We start from the raw sequence: 26,444 nt of genomic DNA, 5'->3' as shown, positions 1-26,444 counted from the left end.
GGTCCAGTCAAGCACATAAAAGACCAAAGTTATGAGGAGAAGTCTGTTGCAAAGGAAAAGACAATAATCATACCTCACCTTGCCAAGAGGTGCAGTGTAGACAGCAATCAGTCTCTGATAATGTAATACCTTTTCTCCTTTGGTGAAATCCCTTACTTTTCATTATAGTTCTAATAATATTTTAGTTTAGGCTGTGTCTTATTCCTTTCTATTCACAGCGTATTTATAGAAGATGAGATGAAGTTAGTCTCGGATTTCAGTCAGCACCAGCAGTTTTCATTCTGCCCTAGAAGCCTCTATCTGCCGTATGAAAATGCTCACTTTCATTTCCCTTTGCTGCTGATGTTTAGAATACTAGACACATGCAGATAATGATAATCAATAGTGTCTGGGAGCAGTGAGATAAGTCCAAGTCCAAATAGATGTTAAAAATGTATTTTTGATAGAGGTTTTGATTAGTTTGGCTTCTAGCCTGTTCTTCTAACAGAGAATCAGATACATGAAATTCTGTATATTTTCCAGCTCTGAGAAACAGCTGCCCTTAAAAGCAAATCTGTACAGTTATAATTTGTGCAGAGAACTCTTTTTTCTCTCCCCCATTTTTTTTTATACCTTTCAGTCCTTTGGAAATGGGAAACAGAAAAATATCTTTCAATGCTGATGATAAGAGTAAATTATCCTGCTCCTACAGGGCTGCTAAGCAGACAAGGTGCTCTGTATAACCGTAGGAGGTATTGTCTGCCAGCCTCCTCCTTGTGACTTCCTCAGCACTTAGAAACTTTTTATTGGATTTCAGCAGCTTCTGCTCCCCAACCTGTTCTTAATGAAGCATTCCATTCAACTATTAAACCTCTGGTATGTTGATATCTCAGCCCAGCAGACAGTTCTGCTGGGGTGTGGGTTCCTGCGGGTCCACACTGGTTGCCATTCTCCATCCTGCCTGTGACAGCAGTGAGAACCAGCATTCATTCAACCAGCAGAAAAACCTAATCAGAAATAAAGTGAATAATAATAGATCAACTCTCAGACATGGTCACAGTCCACATAGCTATGACAATTTTATCCATTTTTCTATGAAGAATAACTTTTTTTCACAATCTTTTAACACATGAAATACCTAAGCTTGTACTTTAAGTAATGAACATTAACAAGATGTTCACCTTAGGATATTGAAGACTTCTATGATCTTGTTTTCAACTTCGTGATTTAAAGAAAGGCCAGAAACTGCTGTCAACCACCCACATCTCTTTGTGATTAAAATGTTCCATTTTGTAAATGTTAAGACTTACACCTGATTTTTATTTACATTGTGTTGTCTCAAGCTGTGTTTTATGATAAAGTTAGCTGGGACTGGAGCTCCTTGACTTGCATTTGAGATGCTTGGCCAAACTGTTTAAATTTCTTTGATTTATGCAGATCAACATGATACTTTTTACCTTTTTTTTTTCTTTTCCTTTTTTTTTTTTTTTTTTTGTTATTCACTGATGTAGAAGATAACTTTGCAGTAAGTCGAACTGAAAACTCAAACTGATTTGTGGTCATACACTGTTATTACACCATTTCATCAGTACCAGAATTCCTTTGTTGGGTAAATTGTAACTCCACACAGGAGTTTATTTTATTTTGAAAGTGCCTTTTTAGAGTTGCCTTTTTTGGCAACTCTTCTAAGAGTAGTTTCTGTCGAGAATTTCTTCTGACTGAAGTCTGCTTATGGTGCTCAATACAATTGGAGTCTTTCACCCAGCACTTTTCTGAAGTCCAGTTAATTATGCAGTTTTGGAAATAAGTCAGATTAAGGGCAATTTAATTTGCAGCAAGGCCTTTGTGACTTTTTCATGTTTTTAGTTCTGATCCTTTCCTTGGTAAAATGATGAGAAATAGTACAGTTATTTCACAGATCATGGAATTTCCCATGCTTCTGGATTTTTTCTGCAGAAACTTTCATACCCTATATAAATTATGAGTTTTTGAAGCAAAAAGAACAATGATATCTTTGTACAGAAAGTTTCAGTGTAGTGTTGATAGTATTCTTCTAGAAGAAATTAAACAAGTACTATGATTCTGTTTAGTTTTTAGGCCAGAATTTAAACAGATTCATTAATTCTTTAAGTTGAGGCCTGGATCAAGAAATAGAAAAATTGGTTTGGGCTGTATATTCAAGAACACATAAATATGTATATCTGCAGGTTTTTTAGTCACAAGAAAAGACACTGACTCTGTGAGAGGCTATAATGTGACCAGAGCTTCTGTTAAGCCAGTATATTTCTGATGGTCACTGATGTCTGTTGTTCCTTACTTCATGCACAGTTATACCTTGTACAACAAAGTAACCTGTGAAAAATATTGGCAAGGTCCATTGCTGTATTTTCAAGGCAACATCAAGTGTTAGCTAAGACATTCACATTAAATATCCCATAGAGCTCAGAATGTCCTTTCACCTGGCCTAAGATATTCCCATTGCCCTTGAAAAAAAAAAATCCCACACCACAGTCTTGCTCTCATCACCTGCTTTATACTTTATAGGAGATCTGCTACTTTCAGGCCTTACCTGCTGTGAGTTTACTGCTGGGTAGCTGATGCACAAACCCAGCATGGGGCAGGTTTTCTTGCTCTCTGTATAAAATACAGTTTTGCAGACACTGCTGAGCGGATGCCGACAGGACAGAAGTAAGGGTGGAAGCTGCCAGGCCTCTCAATGGGCAGAAAGGACTGCAGTGGTATGAGAGATGTCTGGGGAGAAGAAATGCAGTGATTTTGTGGGACTGTGTGAGGCTGTAGAGTTAGTATTCAGGTGTTGACTGGATTTTTATATGCTAAATGTCAGTCTAGAAAGCATCTGCACATTGTCATGGGATAATAGTGATGTCCTTCCTTACAGAACAGGTCAGTCCTTTAAAACTGTCCTGTGTGTCTGTCAACCTGAAAAGTGTTTCATGCCTTCTATAGCAGAAAAATTCAAAATAATCACACTTCAGGCTTATTCACACATCTGCTTTTAGATTCTAGTACCTGTTAATACCAGAATATATCTTCCTTCAGTCCGTCCTCCCAAAAAAACCCCAAAAAGTTGGCTTTCTGATTGATGTTACCCTCTTCAAAGGAAAGAAAGATCTGCCACTGTCTTTGAGCAGAATAATTTAAACCAAATTATTCAATGAGGAAATAAATAGTAATTTCCTACAGGATTTTGGATGTTGCCTTTTATTCATGAGATGTCATTCTTGATTACGTGCATATAGGATTTTAATATTAAATTATTTCAGTAGTTATATTTTCTTAATTATTTTTTTTCTGAGGTGCTTCATTGGTATTTTACCTCCATTCAAGAGCTTTGGAAAGGTCTTGCTCAAGCCAAAAAAATTTGAGTGTTTTAGGGAAGAGTGCTGCAACCTCAACTATTCCTCCCAAGATTACTTCTGTAATGTTCTTATAAGAAATTCAGAGCTCAAATGAATGGTGTTTGTCAGGCCAGTTTGGATTTTCAGGTTAATAACATGAGTTCTGATGAAAGAGGAAGTCTTGTAACCCCAGGTGCCTCAGTTCTGTTAGCATGCAGTGAAGATATTTAAATTGGCTGGAGGAAGAGTGTTTTAGCTCCTGTAAACAAATGGGTTTTTTCTGTAATGGCAGACTTTACTTTGGGAAAAAGTCTCTGATTGGCCTAAAGGTTGCTGATTTTTTCTCATTTACTCTAATGATAGGAGAGTGATGGAAAGAATATTAAAACATCCTCAGAAAAGCAAGTTACCTTTTTACCATGCTGAAGTATCTGACTCTGAACAATGTTTAGAAGCCATGCAAGCTATGTAATTAAATACTTTGAATTATTTTTGTTTGTAGCTAAAAGAATACTGCAAAAATACCAGGGAGAAATGGTGTGTTGGCACCATGAATACATTCTCAGTAGTTGAGATATTGCAGTATCCTTCTTATTCAGCTATTGGATGAGGAAAATTGGCTTTGACATACACTTAAAATGAAAACAAGTGGCTCTTCTGAAAATCGTGAAACTATTCAAAGCTTTATTTGTCCAGTATAAACATTAAGAAAAAAAGTCTGAGGGATAGTTTTGCACTTCTATTTTAAGATTAAATTTTCATGAGGATTTTTCTATCATAGAGCTCTTTATGCGTATGTGGCTTCTGTTCTACATCTGCATGAGGGAATTGGATATTTAGGGTCTCTAGTAGACTGAGAGAGTATCAGCACTCATAAACTAGTGGATTTACTTGTGTTGTCCGAGTTGGCATCCTTGTAGGCCTGTTCTCCTATGCATCACCTCTGTCGTCATGAGCCTGACTGGGAATCAGCAGAGAGAAGCTGAGAATCAATCACCCATCTACCCTGCTCTGTCTCATGCCTTCTCTGAGGATGGAAATCATAGACACTGGGATTTTGGCTGCAGATCTTTCTTTTAAGCTGCTTTTCTAAGACTGTCTTTGGCATTCAATGAGTGAAGGAACAGCAGTAGAATGGCTGTGTTAGTTCTAAGAAATAAGGAAGTTGTTTTGGGCTTTTTAAAGGAAATCCTTTTAAGCTTTTAATTTTACCTTGCCTATGCTTCTTCCCCTAAATACTCTTTTGGAGCTTTAATGAAGTAATTATTGGTGTTTTGACATTTGCTTGAGTTCTAGATCCAAGGGAGTTAAGCTTGCCTGAACACTCAAAGCCAAAAATATCCACCACTTAACTTACACTTATATTAAAATCACCAGTGCATTTGACTCATCATGTTTTATATTACCAGATGAGAATAAAATTTGTCTACTTTGGTGTTAAGGAATAAAAATAAATCTTTTCTGCCAAAGGCTGCTGTATTATTAATTTTTTTTTTTATTTTTTAATCTTTTTTAAGGAGGATTTTATGTCTACAGCTAGGTGAATACAAAACAAATCCTTTTTTCAGCTACATTTCCAGACTGATGATTAAGTTTATTAATATGTCTGGCTGCTAGCTTATATGTACATTTGAATGAAACCCTGTGAGCAAACTGAACAAGTTAATGACCCTTAGCATAAATTTGTCACCTGTTCTTCTTATGGCATGATAGTAGTCTATATTTCCTCTTTATCAATTTGAAGTAAAGAAGTTTTAATTAGACAATCACTTGTTTCTCTGCAGCATTTTTTATCCTGAGGTGTCTTCAGCAGCCAGTGTGAGGCTACTCCTCTGGAAAAGGCACAGGAAAAGAATGCCCCTGTTTCTGTTTCTCTCTGACTCACTGGTAGTGAATTTTTTGTTCTGAAGTTTAGCTGGTTTTTTCCCCATTTTTGGAGTTTTTGAGAGAGAACCCTCTTCGCTCTTCCTTCTTCAGAGGAAGTTTCTTTGCACCTAGTGCCACGACAAGGTCCTTAGGAGTTCCTGCACCCCAGTCACTCCAGAGGCAAAGATGCAGGGGACTGTGGAAGTGAGCTGTTTCTCTCTCTTTCTATTTATATATGATAGATACATATTTTGGCCATAAACTCAGTATCGAGAAGAACTTCATGTTGAGAGTGGCAGACTGTCAGAGAAGGCTGCTCAGGGTGGTCCCAGCTGTACACTCTAGGTTTGACTCTGCCTTGACAGGGAGGTTGGACTAGATGATTTCCAGAGGTCCCCTCCAACCCTTCCTGTTCTGTGATTCCGTGATATTTTAAATAGAAATGTAATAGCACTCCCATAATACAGGATGGACTGCCCTATGCAAGAATAATTGTTTATGTGAAATGGCTGAGAAATCTACAGCTCTCTTTGAATGAACTATAGTTTGTGTGTTTATTTTTTTTTTTTTTTGTCCCCTGGGAAGGTATTTTTGTACCTGTCCTAAAAATCAGAGAACTCTCTTGACACATTTTCAGCTGTCTCCTCTGATGAGGCTGTCCTGATCTCTAACCTCTCAATCTCTAAGATTTCAGGCTGTCCATCCCAGATACCTTCTCACCTTGAAATCAAACTGATTCTCAACAGAAGAGCCATCATGCAGGGAGATGCTGCTTGTCCTTTCGTTTATTTTCATGCTTAGTATTACAAGCCTCAAGGATAGCTGTTCAGATTCAGTCTGGTGTCTGTGCCAAAGCTGTCTTATTTGTGATTAGATGTTCATAATTTCAAACTTCTGAAATGTTTACAAGGAAATGCCTGTTTCTCTCTCTATGTCTTCTATAGGTAGATGAATTATCTTCATTTTAGTGCTGTAGGGATTATATAAAAATTCTCAGGCCATCTGAAATAGCCTTGGCCCGTAACATGAGTAAAGACTAAAAAAAAAAAAAAAAAAAAGGAACCCTCAGACTAAAAGTTTACAGCCTACTGGGAAAAAGTAAGAGAAGAGTAAAAATAGGATTCTGCACTTTTTCCTTATAGGAATCTGTTTCTTGAGATAAGTAATAAATAAATAGACTTCCAGACATTTTAGCTATATACAGGAAAGTCTTGAAATAAAATTGAGACTATGTATTTAGTAGAAATGTCAAATTCTAGCTGCTGTTGAAAGAAGGTGTTGTATGGTAAGCATTCTGGGGCTATGGCAGGAGAAATATCCCTTTGAAAATAATGTAAGGGGAAGAGTCACTCCTGATGCCTCCTCTGAATACGCTGTCTTCCTAACTGGTCATGTAGTGCCAAGGTTTTTTTTAATGTGGGAACACTAAACTTCCTGTAAATGAGGGAAAACAGTACTGAAGAATATTTCTGAAGAAGCTTTGTTTTATTCCTAGGAGCCCTATAGACTCATGTTGCAGTCAGTCTGGCACAGTCTTCTCACTGTACTGTGTCTTTTCTCAGGAGGCTGGAGACAGCAGAATCTTGCCTGAAACACCTGTATCTCCTTTGGGAAACCTCTGAATGATGATTCCATTTTTACTGTACTGGAGCAACTACTTTGCTTTACGGATGGATAGCAGACATTCTGTAACTAGTGTTCTCACACATTTGATGTTAGCAATTTCCAGGTTTCCAGGAGAATACAAGCTGGAAGTTTGTAACTTCTAGCAGCAGGAGAAAGGCTCCCTGTCTCTCTGCAGTTGTTCTAGAAAACTGGTTCAGGACCCTGGCTGCAGAAGTGGATGAGTGAGTTGTGTTGTGGGAAGAGTACATGTTGGACATTTCAGGTCGTGGGGGTGGTACCAGAAGAAAGACAAAGCAAGTGTTATTTGTTGGTTTCACCCTCTCCTGGACAAGAGCACCCATCTACTGGCCAAACCTTTATATTTGGTTCTAGCCAGGATCTGCGATGGTACAGATCCCTGAGGCCCTGTTAGGCTTTCAGCTACTGCCCCTTAATCTGTAGGAGCACCAGTGACATGGCCTTGGCATCAAACATGACTGTAAGACTCTGACAACAAAGATGGCCCAGGCTGACACATCCAGCATGACAAGAAAGCAAAGATGTGATTGTGGACAGGATTGCTAACCTAACATGGAAGATTTAAAACTAGATTATTAGACGGGAGAGCCTTAAACTATTGTCTTTTGAGCCTTGCTCCATGGGTCAGAGCATTCATAGATAGCGAAGTCAAATTCTCATGGTGCAACACAAATCTGAAGTTTGCCTTCTTATACATTAGTCTCTGGATTCAATCTATTCTTCAGTCATTACTCAGCTATTTGTGGGAGTCTTTTTGTGGAGAGGTATCTATATATCACACCACCACTGACTCCTAGAAACAGATGGAAATATAGAACATTCTCCAGCTTATGCTATAGAAAGTGAAAGGGAGAAAATTGGATTCCATTTCTGCTATCATCTAGCTTCTCCACATCATATTTACAGAAAGTTTTTTGCCTGAATTCTGTCTAGTTAAGTCAACAATATTTAATTATTTGGAAAAAATATTGACATGACATTCAAAGTGCTTTTGCTTACTTAATGCAATTCTCATTAACATTTACTGCCCTAATTGTGTATATTCCCTTTGGTTTCAACACCTGAAAGAAATTCTTACCAGTGATTAATAAGGCAAGAAAACATTCAGCATGATATTTTTGGAAAGTGAGTAGGGTAAGCAGAAGGAAAGGGGATTTCCTTATGAAGCAAGGATGACTTCAGGAAAATAGAAAACACTGTGAGCCACTTTAGGACATAAATATGCATATACCAACAAGATTTGCATGTTAATCTTTCAGTTGTCTTGGATATGGTAATCTCTGTGCAGGTGGTGGGAGAGGAGGAGGGTGGAAGACTTTTTCTAAGGAGGATCAGGACGTGAGTCATAACTCATTTAAGGCCCATCACTTCCTGCCTTGGGTGGGTGTGGGAGGGTATTCCCTAGGCAGAACCTGAAACTAAGTTGTATTTAAGGTGACAGCCAGTATCTATTTCAGCAGGGTCTGGGGGAAGGTGAGAGAGAGAATAAAAACACCCATTTCTTTGATCGTCTTACTCACCAGAGATTACCAGTGCAGCTGGGACTTCCACAGTATTCATGGTAGGCGTACAGAAAACTGCTTAAGCACTTGAAATAACTCTGGAGGCTTTTCCATCTCTCCATTGATTAGCTAGGGACCCTACATTTCTGACTTAAAAGATACTTTATTTACATGGTTCAGTAGGCTCTGTAAATACCTCTGAAGCTTTTTGCCCTGCCTAGATGAAGGAAGAACACTCACACAAATTAGAAGATAAAGACTTGAGTGGAAAAAAAAAGTAAAAGTTAAGCTATTTTGTGTGTGGATATTCATAATTTTGTGGTGGCAAAGTTGGGGTGAAAGGCATTTTCATAGTAGCAACAACTGAAAAGTTTTGAAGACAGCACTGTGATGAGTGTGGAAAGTCTGTCTTGATGGTATTCCTGAATTCCAATATGCAGATGTGAAAACCAAGATACAGTTAGATCAAAAATGTTTACAGTATGACATATTATGGACTTACTTTTTTTTATTTCTATTATTAAAAAAATATGCTTTTCATCCATGTCCTGGATTTATCAGAAGGATGTATTCTTAGTGTCTCTTGTGACTAAATCTGTAAATAGTAAAAGCCTGTCATCGTTATTCTTCCTTCTATCACAGCATAATATGCTTTTCTTGTGTTTTCATCCTGCCTAGCACTGGTGGCCAAACATTGTAGCTTCAGCCAGTAAGAAGGGCTAACCTGGGTTTTGTCAACTGCTCCGTTGCGTTGCAAATGCCAAGAGAAAGAGAGGCAAAAAATACAATTGTTTGCCGTGGCACTTCTGACCTGTGCTAACATCTTTTTACTCCTCTATAATCCCCTACCGATTTACTAATTTGAATCCTAATGTGATTCTAATCACATCTAATTCTGCAGTTTAATATTTATATTCGTTATTTTAAAACAGTGCTGCTCTAGACACCCAGTGGTCTGACTCCTCATCACCCCATGACACATTTTTCTGAATGACAAACTCTGTCGTAAATATGCAAGTCTAAGTTAGCAGTATTCTTATGGTACAGTCTTGATGTTTCATTGGAGGTTTTGGATAAAGGTTTCTTATGTTTTCCTTTTGATTGGTTCCTAGGGAGTTTAAGTGTTGTTTCTCTCTGGCTCCTCCTGTTTAGGAGAATTGTTGCATATTTATTCAATATGTTGTGTCCTGAAAAAGGCAGTGTAAGGGAAATCTCTGACTTTACAGATGAGATGAAAATGTTTTGTCTACTCTAATGTTGCTTGAGCTGCAGGGAACTCTAGGAGGATCTCACAAAACTGCATGGGCAGAAGTGTGACAAGTTGTGATTTCACGTAGCTCTAATGTAGTTAAGCTAAGGTGCTACATTAGAGGAGATACAAACCAGTGCATGTCCAGAAGATGCTGAACTGACCACAGCCAATTACAACTCAGAAAGACACTTTGTTTTCCCTGTGCTGAAATCATTTGTTCTTTATAGAACAGTACCATCATTTTCCTGCTGTATATAACCTTCCTATGGCCTTGCATTCAGTACTGTGTGTATCTTTTGTCTCCCCCTCTGAGCAATACAGGGGAGGTCAGTGAGGACTAGAGGGTGGCATTGAAAATCACAGAACAGCTGCCTTTTGCAGAGAGACTGAAAGGGCTGAAACTCTTCAGTCTGCAGCTGAGAAGGTCAACAGGGAGGAGTATGGTTGAAAATTACAAAGTTATGAAGGTAGTGAGTGACATGAACGTGTACCTTCACTTCGTAAATGCCAGACCACCAAAAACGGGCACTCAAGGAAATTTGTAGGAGATTGAAAATGGAAAACATCCTGAACCTTTTTTTCATGGGGTGTGATGAGGGCAGAGGTTCAAAAAGGTTTGGACAAGTTGCTGGAAAGATCCATAATTTGACATTAATAGGATTTTGCCTGGGTGTACCATATAGCATGCCTCACATTTCTTCAGGCTCCACAACCATCATTAGAGATGTTTGCTTTGGAGAACAGCCAGGCCTCAGCATTTTACCTGAATAATCTCTTCTGCTGTCCCTGTCATACCCACAGTTCTGGTCTATATGGACCAAAATTCAGGGAGAGTTTAATGTTGTCATTTATTTTTTCAAATTTGTTTTAATTTGGGCCTTTTTTTCCCCTTTTCAGAATCTGCTGGTAGTAATGTCTAAGTATTATAATGATTCCAGGGCTAAGTAAAGAGTCTGTAATACTTACAGAAAAGCTAGCTAAAGACCATTAAGTGAATAAGTACATGCTGTCAGATTTTTCTCTCCTTGTTGCTTAAACAGACTGCTGTGAATAAATAAATATTTAAAATATCTTTATCTAGGTCAGGGTATCTTTATCACTGAATGTCCGTATTGCCTAGTTGACAGCTTCTGTGAACCAAATAAAGCATCCGCTTTTATCTTTGCATTAAGTCAGAGTTAAAACTAGTAGCAGACTCGGTATGGAGGTAGTGATTTTCTTTGTAAATAGGAGGTCTTAGCAGACTTTCTTGAAATGGTGTTATCCCAAAGGCAAAATAGTGATATGTATGCATTATTGAATTGTTTATTTGTTTACATACTGCTCGTCATGATTTTTTCAAGATAAGAAACAGGTCTCAACTCTTGGAATTTAGGTTATCAGAACACCAACAGTCCTATAAAATAAAACATATAAAATGTTTTATTTGGGCAATCGATGTGGAGCAATTATATGACTGTGTTGTGGAAAGGATCATTCCTATAAATTAGTGAAAATCCTGGTTGGGAGGCTCTGGTTTCTTTTCAGCACACGTAGACAAAAATGACGCTGGGGTGTGTTCAAATCCAAATAGACCAACAAAAACCTCATTCTTAACTGTGCAAAGACATTGCTTTCCTTGTTTCCTGTTCACAAAATATCAGTTCAACCCTGTAGATCAAAATATGCAATAAAATATTGAAGACTACATTTTAATTTGGTCTAGAATAAATTTTGAACTGTTAATTTATTTTATAGTTTTCTTCAGTAATGGTAATATTAAGTAAAAGATGCATGCCATTTGGGACATGACATTTGGGACGTACAATAAAGGCTAAGGTTGTCTGGCAAGGTTAATCAAGTTCACTGTTAATGAAAGGTTTTTCACTACTTACAGTTTCTCTAAAATGATAATAGTCAAGTAGGAAAGATGACTGATAGGGAAGCAGTCATTGAAGTTCCACTGTACAGCTGCAAGTCACGGTATGAAATAAACTCTTTCTTGATAGAGATTTCCTCATTAATACATGGTATGTATTTAATTCTTCAAATGTCTTACCATGAACAGTATTGGCAATGTACGGTGAAAGGCTGACTTATGTACATGTACTGAATGGAGTGGATTTATGTTAGCTCTTCCCACTGTGTACATTGGGACTAGCTTGAATATTGTATGTGCTTCCTTTCCTGTTTATTTTCAAGTCTTATTGTAGGTTTTACTTGGGATTTTGGTATTGGAAGTCCTTGAATAAAATGAATCATTAGAGACATTTTAACCAGTGCTGAAAACTCAAAAAAGCATATACTTTATTTTCAAAACTTGAATGTAAGGAAAGGCTTTATTAAATTCTTAGCTTTGATTATTTTGGAAACTGCCTTAAGGTCCAGACAGTGGTTGATTTTTTTAAAAGCCTGTGTTTTTAAATTGCGTAGTTTTCAGTGTTGTTTTTTGACAAATTTGAATTATTTTTTAATTCATTTAGTCAATTAATATAATTATGACTCTAGATTTTGGGTTGATTTTAATATTTTTATGACAACTGTATTTCATAAATCAGTATCTAGTAAGTTGAATTAATGAGTAAAAGCAATTTGTATAAATGATATCTTACAAATCCATATTGGAATCAAATAAGCAGGTTCAGGACGTTATAAAAATATTTCAGAGAGCAAAATATCTCACCATCTGAGATTGTACATAATTTTTTTTGAGCTTTTTAGGTAGTACCAAGCTTGTAAAAATCGTGAGTGAGATCCTATATCTCATATACTCATTGAAGTTACTCAGGCACAGTTCTTGAAAACATTGATTTGATTGGATTTATTTTTCTTATTCAGCTGAAGCCAGTGTAGAGTATTTGACTGTTGACTGGCCTTGCTCTCTACTTGCATTATTTTTTCTTTTTAACAATATTGACACACTGCAGAGAGTGATGGGCTAATTGCTTTCTCTGTTCATCTAAATCCTTCCATCCTAATTTCAATATTTATATGATTATCAAACTGCTGCTTACCCTCCCCCCCCAAAAAAAAGTAAAAAAAAAACCAAACAGTAGTAAGTAAGACTTCTGACTAAAAACTTTTAATGACTGCTAAATTTTAGCAGACATTTGAGCTTTTTGTGGGCACTGTGTTGCCAGAATACTTAGTGATCAGCTTGGAAAGTTGTCTGAGAGGCAATCTTGTGCTCTACTAGAGCAAAATCAATACAAAAAGCCCGTGAGGCATGGTGGTGCATTGGGAGAAGTTGTTTGAACACCTAATATGGGTTTTGGACTGTGCAGCCTTTATAAGTCTACTTGCTGCAGACAAATTGAAAGTAAAAATGGTTTCAGTTGCTGAGTTTTGTCATAAAATTTGCTGAAAACATGTCTACTGTAGTCTACAAGAGAAATAATTTCAAAAGTAGGTGCCTTTTCTCCCTCTTTATTTTAACTGTTCAAATCTTCTCTCTCTGGACATCCTTTCCCTTAGATTTGACTTGATTTTTTGTTGCACATTTTCTAAAACAAAATTCTCAGTATATTTGCCAAAACTAGTGATTTTTGATGGATTTGTTTATGTTGACTGGGAAAAGGAGTTGGGAAGAGCAAGATATAGGAAATGACTTTTTAAAATTTGTGGTTTAGAGAGTTCTGTGAGAAATCCACAGGATTTCACTATCACAGTCTGGGTCATCTGTCAGCATAGCCCTTTGTTTGATACAGGATAGGGATTTTACAGCATGCAGAGAATATGAGAGTTTTAAAATATCATTTTATTGATCTCTTTTATGAATCCTAATTAATCCTCTCTATAATCTATGGACAAGGAAGAGAAAATATTTTAAAACTAAAACTGAATGACACAGAATCTTCTGAAATAGAGGAGTGATGACATTTTCTTTACTTTTACAGCTGTGTCTTGCTTGCTGTGAAACAAGAGGCAGGAGGTTTATCAAAAGGTCCAGTAGTAGCTTAAGAAAGCTCCACACATCCTGCCCTTTAATTAAATCTGGTTTTTACCTGCTATATGGTGTAGAAGGAATTTACTTCCATCACAGTCTTACCCTTCACAAGTTAAGTCCTGTTGAATTCATGTCCAAAAGTGATTGCAGTCATGAGCTGGGTATGGCTGCTCTGTTTTGGCCTGACTTGAAATGTATTGATTCTTCCACTTTCCCATATTTAGTTGCTAATCTTGGTTGACAAACTTGGGAAACTTTAGGAATCTCTGCAGGCTCTTTGTGTTCAGTACACAGTGGCTCCTTAGCACTGCAGACACCTTTATTCTTTTCCCAGTCTGCTTCTTTCAAGCAGCTCTGCCCATGTAAAGATAAGCACGGGAACAAATCCTGCGGGCCTGAGAGGCGCCAGGTCTGTCTGAAGCAAAACCTTTTTTTAGAGTCAGAGATAAGAGTAGCAAGGACAGTCATCTGCAAACTGCCATTATTTGCATCTACTACACCCGTTACCTGCCCGCTGCTTTCTTGATAGACAACCAAAGCCTAGTGCTAGGACTTCCCTGTCCTCTTCTAGCCTAGCTCCTGGATTCTATTAGTTGCTTCCAGAAAACCATTTTTTTCATTATGGTATTATCTCAACAATTTAGATCAAAATCCTTTATTCCATTTGGTTTCTGTTGAAAGTTTTTACCTTAGCTGTCTGGCAGTAGTCAGGGATGGACCCTGCAGGTTACGTCACAGGGGCATCTGCAAACAATCTTTCAGCTCAGCAGGGCTCAGACTTGATTATATGTGACAAAAGGTAGCTATAAAGGAAAAAACAAGCATTGCTGTCACACAGAGTGAAAAAATACTTTGAATTTCATGTTGCAAAAATAAGAGCAAGTACTTAGATATGTGTACCATCATTTTAGTCATTAAACGTAGAGAAATTTATAATGCTATGGGCATATATATGTAGTTTCATGTTGATATTACTGCGAATTAGAAAGCTGCAGGGAAGCTAACACAGCAGTAATAAAATTGTCACATGGAAGAACTATCAGTTTGAGCATTGTGAAGGTAAAGAACAATAAAAAACAAATGCAGAAGTTCTCAATTGTGTATATTTCTGTACACAAGCTGGTCTCATTTCTTGGGCATACGGTATCTGACTTTCTGTAGAATAATGTAGATGTGTGCTGGGGGCTGTAGTGCAGCACCTCCTGGGAGCATTGGTGCCTTTTTTACCTTAAGTTGCACATTAACCAGATCTTTTTTCTAGTCTACAGTTTTTCTTTTGGACCAAAATACACTGCCACATTACAGCCTTGTAAGTAATTTAAAAAGAGAAAAGAAAATTGAATGGGAATTACAAAGTATGCCATCTTTTTCCAACCTGTTAAAATATAGAAATATTAATTTATTCAGGTGTGTTTTGGTTCTGTGCTGTTCAGGCACACAAATTAAGCAACAGTTTGTAAAGTAAGATAGCATGATGTTTCTGAATAGTCATTTTTAACTCTGATATATTTACAGTCTTTCTTAAATGACCGGATAAACTGAGGAGCATTGACTTAATGCAGATTCAAGACAGAGGGCAGCACAACCTGAAGATGTGTCTGAATGCAGTTTGATTTAGCCTCTGATAGTGGCTGTTAGTAGCTTGACTACTGCAGAAGTGATTTTTCAAAGGTCGTGACCAGAGTTGAGCTGATTTTCACAGTTGGGATCCTGCTAAATGTCAGATCCTTACTTCAAAGCAAGATACTGCTTGAATTATTTCACAAGATGGTCACCAATTTTCTTATTATGGATAAAGCAATATATTGTCTGTTGTCCATCACAGTCTCTGTAGAAGCAAGGGAGTCTTATGGCTGAAACTCTTAAAGCAGAAAACTTCAGTCTGTCTTTTAGAAGTGGACACTTATATAAGCAACTGAAATCCTCTTAATAGGAATTGTTGGGTAACTTGCATTTTGAGGATGCTCCCACTCCACCTCCAAGATGATTGCCCTTTTCAAAGAGAGAAAAACTAAAGGCAACTTCAAACACTAAGGAATATTTTCTTAACTAATAGCTTGATGTCTGATAGTGGTAAGTTTATTTTTGAAAGCTGTTTTAATGTAACACCACTGGGGGAAAAAAGATTATGATCTGTCACTTTTTTTCAAAGTAACATTTCATTCACCCAAGTGTAGTCGCTGATAAGTACTGATTTTTCTGATGAAGCTTTAAAAAATCATAATCATCTTTGCAGAAGGAAAACCTGTCTTACTCATGCTTTTGCTCAGTTGGCAACGTTTCTGCTGAATTAACTAGCCCTCAAAAGGGGAGTCAATGTCTTTGCCTGGGTTTTACAAGTTTTCAACACCGTATATGTGGCATTTAGGAGGAACATTGGTTTGTTTGGTCAGGACTTCTAATGCATCTGATTTACTGAAAACATGTCTCTGGTGTCTGTAGAAGTTCTGTAGTGAGGTCCTCTGCAGCTAAAATACAAACTGGTTATGTACAGTGATCAAGGGAAGCCGGGTGGGGGTGGGAATGAAAATTTAACAAAAACCTTTTAACAAAAATTACAGACATTTTAGAAAACCCAAAATGCACACCGCAACAGTTATGTAAGGTTTAAGTGACATGAGAAGCATCTCTAGTGTTGATGCAATCAGTGAATAGCTATGATATGGTACAATTAGTGTTGTAACAAGATGAAAAATTTTTTGTTAAATGTAATTTCTGTGTACCCTCTTTTTCAATAATCTATAATGCTGTAATTTTTTAAAAACATGGCTTTATATTTAAGAGTGGGAAGCATTATGTGTGATGCCTATGTAAATGTGAATTGTTCTTAAAAAAACCCAATGAAAACCGTTTTTACAAAGCTGCTGTTATAAATCCTTTCAAAGTAGTGGTTTCTCTTAACCACATTTCAATTCCAATACTGATAAGAATCTGAGTAGCTGTTCTGCACTGTTACATTTATATTAATTTCTATGCAGTTTCATGCTTTTCTGGTTTTTATTTAACAGTTTGAAAATTATTCCAATGGTTGTCATAACTTGATATCCACAGATGTCTTGGGTATGGATCTGATCCTCGTACATGGAATTAGGAAAAAACACTTGATGTTAATGATTGTCACTTCTCTCCACTCATGTGATGGGTTCTATCAAGCGTCTTCCTATGTAAACAAAGTGGACACAACTCAGAAATTCCAAATACCGCTAATCTTTCCAGAATTTTCTCAAACCTTCTGCCGTTTTCCCTTCATACTCAGTAGATAAAAAAATTATGATTCATAATCACACATTAATAATCACTTAAATGCCTTGCTTGTAAAATTTTTTTTCATGTATTTTTTGAGTTTAGAATACAAATGGATAGCATGACCTCGCATGGAATGAGATATCAAGGTTACTGTTTTTCTGATTCTCACTTCATTTTGCATACTGCAAAAATAATATTATCGACCACTTTGCTTCCTATTGGGACAGATGTGAATGACCTACCAGTCATTATTACATTGGCTTTTCTGTAAGTAAAGCCACCTTCCTTGCTTTTCACCTCTTCAGTTCTTTGCATACTTTACAAAACATCGTTACATACAAACAGCAAACTCATTAGAATTTTAAGTATTTCAGGAAGAAGATTGAAGTTTTAAAATAAATAAGTAGGGAAATCACATTTTTTTAGTACTCAAGTACAAAGAGGTGATGGAAAGCAATGCAGAGTTAAGGAAAAAATGCTAAGATTTTCAAAATTAGGTTACATATTCATTAACTTGAATGATCTTTTTTTAAATGGAAAAATAGCTAAATATCAGTCTTTAAGTAAAATCTCTTACTTCTTCAGATGAGTTAATAATGGAGGCAGTCATTTAAGTTGTGTATTGACACAGAAAAAGGTTTTAGCTTTGTTCCATTCTCCTACTCTCTCCTTTTTGCAGAAATCAAAATTCAGTCATTGAAATTACCTCAAGCAGATATTTTCAAGCAATTGCCTGTCATGGGGTATATTATTAAAATAATTTTGACCTTCTCTTAGCCAAAAACAAAAAGCAAAATTGCTTTTCATATTGGACAGGCTTTCATACTGAGAAAACAAAAAAAAAAAAAATTACCAAAGTATGTAGTTATAATACAAAGGAAAAATAGAAGTATTTTCAGTGACAAGTTCAATAAGCAGTTTCTTCTTTTGAGAAATGGAAGAATACGAACTTGGGAATTTTTGTGGAATACTCTAACTATATTCTGAAAACTTAAAACATTTTCTTTCATGAAAAACAATCTTGCCATTTGTGCTCACAGTAAAGTTATGAGGAGATTTATTGACAGGCTTCGTGGGAGAACCCTTCCAGTCTGGCACATGATCCCTCTTCTACTCTCTGGTATAAACTCGAGCCTCTTTTGGGGATGCCATCAGATTTTGTTCTCTTTCTTTCTTCTATCCTGGCTCAGTTTCTGAGAGGATCTTGTAAGATGCCAGATTGCACAGGTGGTGGATTCCATGTTCTGTTATCACTTCTGTGCTAGCAGTGAAACACTTTTCATCCTGTTTCTAAATATGGTAAGATTTGCATTAAGCACATTCCTTTAATTGACCTGTAAGCACTGGATAGTGCATTTTTAATTGGGTTTTTGTGTGGGTTTTTTTTGTTTTGTTTTGTTTTTGTTGTTGTTGTTGTTTTTTTTGTTTTTTTTTTTTTTTTTTTTTAATTGGAATCCTAATTTTCCTGAATGCTTTGGTTTTAGAAGCATTGGATTTAACTGAGAGCATTGTAAAGGAGGTGGTGTTACGTATTTGGCATGACACACTCAGAGTAGCAGTCTTAGTGAAAAAAACACTGAAAAACCTTAGTTTAATGTAATGGATTATTTGCCAAAATAACTGTATGTTCCTTAGCTGGAGATCTGATTTAATTAAAGAACCAGTGTTTGCCAGTTTGCATTGCTACTCATTTTACGATTTAGTCAAGAGTGATTCAGTATCCTTAAACTTTAGCTATATACTAAATGCACTAGGGTCATTTCAACATGTCACATGTCAGTGTTTAGCCCTAGGGACAGAGAGAACCCTCCATAGCAACTCTATCTTTGTCCTTGTTCGGCAGTTATTAAGTTAAGATGGCAAGATGTGGCTGATCTTTTCCAGATGTGTCATTCTTTTTTCCTCTTAACCAGCTGTGCAAGTCCATGCATTGAGCTGACTTCACCTTCTCTCCCCTCTACTGTCCTTAAAAAGTAAAGAGGTGAAAAATGAGTTGGGGAGTCTCATTCCTGTTGAGACCCAGCTGTTCTGCTGAGGTAAAGAGATGTGTCCTTCATCTTTGCCTCCCTGATAGAAGTCAGATGTTTAGTTCTGACTGTTCTTTAGGTATGAAAATATTGGAAGTTGACAAATTGGATATGCCTTGCTATGAGCAGTTGGGCAATACTGGGAGAAAAGAGCTTTGTGAGTGAAATAATACCATTCTTACCAGAAGGCATAGTCACACGGTTTTCTTCCATATACCTGTATATGTCTATACAGAAACTCATGGCACTAAAGAGCAAATTTCCTTGCAAATATTTTCTAAGCTAATCTGTCATTCCAGTTTTCTGATTCATGGAGAAATTATTTTAGCTGCTACTTTTATAAAGAAATAATACCCTTTCTGTATATCCTGAGTATTAAAAATGCAAGAGAGCACTGGTTATCCTTCAGAAACCCTGACTGCTCTGATTATATGGTGGCCGTTGTATTTCTTTCATCTTGGAGACCCTCAAAGCTGTGTATTTGCTTAGTTTTTCACTGATTTTAAGATGAAAATTAATTTCTCTTGTTTTTTAGCTACATGGATTGCTGTAAAGTTAAAATATGGTGCGTTTCTCACAGTTTGATTTATTTTTGTTCTCTATCCAAGTTGGATAATGGAGATGAGCAAGCAGCCCAGATAAGACGTGAACTAGATGGACGACTACAACTAGCAGAACAAATGGCAAGGGTAAGTGATTGCTTTCTTGTACCAAAACCATATCTTCGTATGAGATTGAGTGGGATGATCCATAATGTCTGTTTCCTCTTTCTGATTCTAAAATTAAGCAGAAGATTGTTTGAAAACGTTTTGGCAGGTGCATTTCTATTTATGATAGGCCTTATAACACATAACAGTAAAAATTGTCTGGTTTAGAAGCACGGTGCCTGTCTTTGCAGACAATATATTTGGATTGGTGTTTGTTTCTCATTTATATGTAAAACATATATTTTAGAATAATTTGCATTTTTCTTTAGACTTGAATGACAGTCTCATAAGCATCCAGTATTCACTATTTGGAGAAACTGCTCATAAAACTGGCTCTGTATGAGTTCATATATGCATTATACATGTACATATTTTTCTTCTTTGTATGCTATAAACACAATATTAAAGTACAATTCTCTAACTTCTAAAGAGAAAAAGAATTGATTTTTACGTTATCTCTAATGTTTAAGAGAGAGATTATTATTTAAAATAAACTGATGCATAATAAGTAAACATTACTTTCAAAATGAATAACCCATTATTAAAAAGAAAGGTAAACAATGGAATTTCTTGCCATGGTTGTACTTTATTAGGCTTATATTAGACGCATGATTGTGATTGACTTATTTTTGGTAGCATGGGAAATAGATGAAGTAACAAAACTACTAGTGGGCAGGTCATTTTATAATGTCAGTTTATAAAATATTGAAGGTAACATTAAAGGTATATTATTAATTACCATGCGTAAAACACCTGTAAGTGGAAGTATCTAATGTGTGGTTCTTTAACTTGGGGTTATATTTAAATTATTTGGGAAGATGTGAAAAGTTCCATTTTTAGTTTATTTCTTCTTTCCAAAATTAACTGTAGTGTATTTATGGGTCAGGATTAACATTTCCATTACTGTTTTGAAGACATAAAAATAGATAGACAATGAAATTATTACTTATTTTTTTATTTATTGTCTCTTAACTGGAAGCAAGTCAGTAAATTAACATGATCTGTAATGTGGGATTTTTTTCTGGTCTAACTTTTAAAATATATTTTCCAAGGAAAGAAAATTCCCAAAATTTGTAACAAGGGAAATGGAGAACATGTACATAGAAGAGTTGCGGTCTTCAGTGAATTTGCTAATGGCAAATTTGGAAAGTCTGCCAGTGTCTAAAGGTGGGCCAGAATTCAAACTGCAGAAGTTAAAGCGATCACAGAATTCTGCATTCTTGGACATAGGAGATGAAAATGAAGTTCAGCTGTCAAAGTCTGATGTGGTTCTCTCCTTCACATTAGAGGTAATCACAAATTTCACAGAAAACTTGTTGATGGTTTAAATTGTTAGAATAGCTGCCTTGATACTCTTTTGCTATTAGTCCTTTCTTGGTAATTTTAAAATGCTGTGTTAAAGAAGTAAATTATACTTTGTATCTTTGGTAATTACAATGTTAAATACAGCTTTATGATGCATTTTCCTCTTGCAGCAGTAGTTGCATTTGGGCCCACACAGTAGTTTGGGAAGTTGAATCTCCCACAAAAATGTAACTTTAAATGAATTCCAGTTTTTAAAATAGCGAAGTATAGTTTTAAATGTTATAATGAAACACTGTTATTATCAGGAACGCATATATAGAATTTTATAAACAAATAGAATTTTCTCCCTAGAAGTATTTAGAGAGAACACAGTGATTTTTCTTTATTGGTGATAGCAGCTTTTTATAAATTTCTGCATTTACCTCAAGAGTCTGTCTTGTGTTTTCTGAGATTATGTAGAAAGTCTGGGCTGTAGGGGTGCAGTCCTAATCTGTATAGATCTCAGTTTACTTCAAGAGGAAACCACAAATACATTTGGTTATTTAAACAATTCTCATGACGGAGGAGAATCATAGGATGGTTTTGATTGGAAGGGACCTTAAAGATCATCTAGTTCCAACCCCACTGCCATGGCCACCTTCCACTAGACATGGCTGATTAAAGCCCTCTCCAGCCTGGCCTCATAACTCAGGTCCAGTTCTGCAATGTGCATACCAAGAGATGCTAATCTCACTTTCTACAATAGCAGAATCAAAACATTAACACAGTGTTCATTGTGTATTTATTGGTCAGAAGGTGCCACACTTGTGTTATGCACTTGAAGTGTTTTTAGTTTCTTTAAGACAGCAGGTAATTTTACACCATAAATATTTCAATTGTTAAACAGTTCAAAAAAAAAGAAAAATTATTTCTCTTTTAATTATTTTTTTTCTCAAATGAGCTGAGCATTCGACTGATAATTTTTTCCCATCTCATTAAAGATACAGACTAAAAAACATCAAATATGGATAATGAAGAAGTTTCAGTTCTTTGTATGAATGAGAATTTACTTATCCCACTATATGCAATTTTAATATTTCTAGCTAATAATGTAAAAGCCCAACAATCAGTTTTCAAAGAGTAGTAACATCCATCATTCTGTATGCCAAGAAGTTTTAGTTCATCAAGCATGTAAAACTGGAGTGCAGTCCTTAGTGTTGAAGTATATGAGAAGATGAAGTATTTATAGCTCCTGTACTGAATCCTGTGTGCCTCCATCACGTGTACCATGTCTGCCTCAAGAGGAATACCAAGCCTGGAATGGTCCATAAAAAGTATATACAAAAAGTAGTTCTGAATAGTCTAAAAAGTACAAAAAAGTTTGGCAATAGTATTTCTGGTCTTCAAGAAATTGTGCTTGGTGATAGATATAAGAGGAAAAAAGCCTTCTCTGACCCTCTAGAGAGCGCTATTATGTAGTAGGAGTAATGTGATATTTAGGGGAAAAGCACAGTAAAAGTTTGAAACAATCATAAAATGAAAAATAACATAATATATAATTTCTGGTAAATTTATAGCAGATTTTCTTTGTTTATAGTACCTCTGCTCTTCCACTAGATATGTAGACTATTAGGTCTGGTGAACTAAGTCTTTTATTCCTTTTTTCCCATCAGCGATAAAGAGATTTGCTGCAAGATAACTAATCTACAGTTCATGAACTGCAAGGCAAAGAATTAAAGTACTACACTACATGGGATAGTTTTTAGTAGGGCAGATTTTCATTTTAGACATGATAGTAACCACATAAGTTGACTCTCTTGCCAAACAGTATGTGCATATTTGCTCTTGGGAAGCAAAATCTCAGAAGATATAAAGAAAAAAGGAAACAGTTGAGTTGATATTAATGAAGACTGAAATATGGAAGATGTGATCTTTTTTTCTATGCAAATGGCCAAATAAGAAATGCTGATTGCATTTCCTGGAAGACAGAGTACTTTCTTTTTTGAAAAAGTGAGGTTGAATGTGCACAACTTCACGTGTTTTGAATAACACATAAACACATCTACATCACATCGTTTGTGGGGTCTCAGTTGTAGGGTAACCAGCAGAATCCCTGTTGAGGGCTGCTGAGCTAGCACATGAATGAATAGGAAATCTACATCATGTAGGACAGAGTGGAAGAACCCCAGAATTTCTAGACAGAGGGTAAAGTGGCCAGGGTTCTTGCTGTCACTGTGCATTGTTACTGTAAATAGTAGAACTTGCTAGTAATATTAACATTGTTCTAGTGGGAGTGGACCTTATTGACTAAGGTCAGAGACATTCCTGAGTATCCCTGCTAACAACACACACTGTTTCTACAAGTTGAATATTTCCTTAAATATCCTGTTAGTAGAAATTTAGGGGAAAAAAATTTAAAACCATAGTGGTAGGAGACTTACTTAAATTATTTGGTTGTTAGACAGTTTCAAAAGTAGACAAACATTTAGAAAGCTGTTTATCAGCTAATGAGCTAATACATCCACTAGTGACAGTTTCCTTTGGAAGGAATGAAATGCAACCTTTTTCCAATGCTGGAATCCAGAATTGTTACCAAAGAAAAATGTACTGTGCAAATAAGGTAGAAGCTCAGGAAACTCAAGAAGTACCAACATAAAAATGAGTAAATAGGAAGTCAGTATTCAGCAGGGACATATATTTGGTATGTGGAAAGACCATATAGGCAATATTAGCTAGAAGGATCTTTAGTGCTGTCTAACTACTTGAATTGCTGAACAATGGATGGAAAAGAGGAATGATTTGATCATTCTCCCTAAATTGCTGTTATTATTTATAAATTTATGGGTAATATAAAAATGATCTACATGATCAGTGGCTGTCATCTCACTGTAATATTTACAAACTAACAATTTTGCAAGACATATAACTATTACTAACATCCTGGGAGGTTTAAAGTAGAAAGGATTTTTATAGCTTGGGGTGAAGTCTGGGTTAATTTACAGAACAAAGTGGCATGCATGCAAAGAAGTTTAATGGCAACATATTGTAGTAGTTGCTTGCTGACCTAAGAAACCAATTGCCTCTAATGAGACCAAAAGTAATCATTACTTCTGGCACCTTTAAAAGAAATTAAACAAACATTAGTTTACATGTAGGGTTCAGTTGAGGGCAGCTTCTCTTAATAGAGTACTTTTTTCCCAGTTTTTTTTGCGTAGGCCCAAATGGAACTGGCAAGTAGAGCAGCTTTTCCAAAGAAAGCAGGGGAACCTGACTGTCTTCTCAAGTCTTCTGAATTAGAAACATCTGAAATGCAAAAATTCACACTGTGACAAGATTTATAAAAGGCAGAAAGCATTTAAAGTAGAGCTGCATTTAGCTTTTCTGAGTTGGTATAGAGTGGTCCAGAGGAGGTGAGAATCTATAGGATCTGCCAAGCTTGTAATTTCCCTGGTGAGGAAAACTTGCAGGGCACAGCTGGTAGTGGTGGTCTTTTCTGTTTCTCTTCTCTCTCTCCCCCATATGCATACTGAACCTGACTGCAAGTACTGCACTGGGAGAAGGAAAGGATATGCACAGTGGGGGGAAAAATTACAAGGACTGATACCAGTCCTCTAACCTGCCTCTTGCTCTATACAACATGAATCCCTTCTGAGGTTCAAGGGTTGCAACCTCCAGAGACACAGTGTCATAATTTACCTTTCTAGATATGATCAATGTACTTATTTGTTTACCATCAGACTTGGAAACCTATTTGTTCTATAAATATTCTCTTAGATGACTGATTAAAACATACAGTTTCTCATGTATAAAGATTTAGAATTATGTTCAGGCATTAGTCTCAAACTGTACTATTGGCATTTAAATTATGATTAAATTATAAGGTTTTGGTCACTGTCCAAGTAGAAACAAAGCAAAAAATTTAATTCCTTCTAGATGTTGTTGAAAGTGGAAAAAGAAGATACAATCAAAACTCTCCTCTGTCATAAGATTTGAGTGAGTGTACTTTGGGATTTTGGGGATTTTTCCTTTTTTTTTCCTATCTTTGCAGAGCTTAGTACTGTGTAATCTTTTAATTGTACTGTGTAATCTTTTATGAAGGATAAACAATTTGCTTTCTTTTCCTCAGATTGTTATAATGGAGGTACAAGGTTTAAAGTCAGTTGCTCCCAATCGGATTGTCTACTGCACCATGGAAGTGGAAGGGGGCGAAAAGCTTCAGACAGACCAAGCAGAAGCTTCCAGGCCACAGTAAGCCACACTGCTCTTGCTGCATCAATATCTCTATTCTGTCATGCGAGAACTTGTCTGATTTTCTTTACAGTTTTTACAATTAGCTTAGTGCTACGATATGTGAATTTTTCCTGAGTAGTTATCTCAAATTCTTTCTGAGAAGTTAAACTACAAATAATACTTATTTAGGGTGAAGTAAGTATGAAGCCTGCATGCTGTCCTAATGAAAGCCTTTGAATGTACAGGTGAGGAAAAGAACTGGGGACTGAATCCTCCAAAAATACAAACATCTCGATAGATGTTAGCCTGAGGTGGTTTTAGGTATTCTAGGTTAATGTGCAGGTGGCCTTGTAGAGTGTGACTTGTACAATTGGAGGGAAATCAATACTCAGTAATCAATCTTGACAAAGCTTGCTCACCTGCTGAGCCTATTTCATTTTAAATTATAGGATCCACTTCTTTCAATTAATTTTTGATGGAGGCAGTCAGCAAACTGTCTTGGAGGGGGATAACATCATGCCATCTGTAGTTGAACCAGTTAGTGTAGCAGAGAGTAAGAAATTAAATTGGTTGATTTGTTTGACCTACACACTGTCTTCAGACACTTTTCACTCTGCTAAAATGTCATTTGGAATCTTTTGCAGATAACTTTCCAGACAGTATGTTGGGCTTTTACTGGCACCATAGTGTGCCAGGTGAAAGACAATTTTAAAAATTCATTTGTTACAATATGTGATAAAACATCTATGGAATTGGGATGGTACCCATTCAGACCACAAAAACAGATTTTTTTTTTTTAGGCAAAATTAGAAGCACTATTTTATCTGTCTCTTCTGCGCTTGGGAGTAGAAGATCTAATTTGTTGGACTTTCTAGCTGTGGCAACTTTCCTTGGCAAATAAGCCTGCAGCATATTCAAACAGCTTTGCAGAACACTGAGTATGTGGGACAAGATGTAAAATCCATTTGTCACAGTCCCTGGCTGTATTCCTTCTCCAGGGTATTGGAATGCTTATTCTTATCATTTCCATGTACTATGCGAGGGCCTTCTAAAATGAACGATAATAAAAAAGACACACTGAAGCAAGGTCATAACTGGATGTTCAATATCGTCTGCTTATTTTTTGACCTTTTGGGGCGTTTTCTGGTGGTTCAGGGTCCCGTGAGACTCACTAGGCTTTTTCATGGAAGGCACATCTCCAAACTGTCCTTTGTCTTACAGTTGCTCTCATATTATTCCCTGCAACATGTGCCTACAGCCTTTGCCTGCTGACACAGCCAAGGTTCTTGTTTCTTCTGGTGGTGTATTGCTCTTTTTCCTCATCCTTGAACTTGTTTGGGTCTGTTTTAAACTCTTGCTTAACCTCTGATGTCATTGGTATGAGTCTTTAAATCACCTAGAATACACAAGTTTTTGAATTTTG

The 26,444-nt window shown here is 36.4% G+C and overlaps 1 protein-coding gene across 5 annotated transcripts in view; it reads left to right on the top strand.

The window, feature by feature from the left end:
• CADPS2 (calcium dependent secretion activator 2) overlaps positions 1–26,444 on the top strand; it is a gene marked incomplete at its 5' end in the record, with an annotated part of 283,646 nt that overhangs the window by 97,005 nt on the left and 160,197 nt on the right. For all 5 annotated transcript variants that reach the window (XM_083860055.1, XM_083860056.1, XM_083860057.1 and 2 more), the window contains 3 exons: positions 19,409–19,489; positions 20,560–20,796; positions 24,918–25,039. In XM_083860055.1, the coding sequence (XP_083716181.1) occupies positions 19,409–19,489; positions 20,560–20,796; positions 24,918–25,039 (440 nt within the window). The remainder of the gene's footprint in view (positions 1–19,408; positions 19,490–20,559; positions 20,797–24,917; positions 25,040–26,444) is intronic.

This window comes from Zosterops lateralis (assembly GCF_965231275.1).
Source record: "Zosterops lateralis genome assembly, chromosome: 4".
Taxonomy (NCBI): domain Eukaryota; kingdom Metazoa; phylum Chordata; class Aves; order Passeriformes; family Zosteropidae; genus Zosterops; species Zosterops lateralis.
Note: the sequence above shows the minus strand (reverse complement) of the source record. Positions and strands in the feature narration are given on the sequence as shown.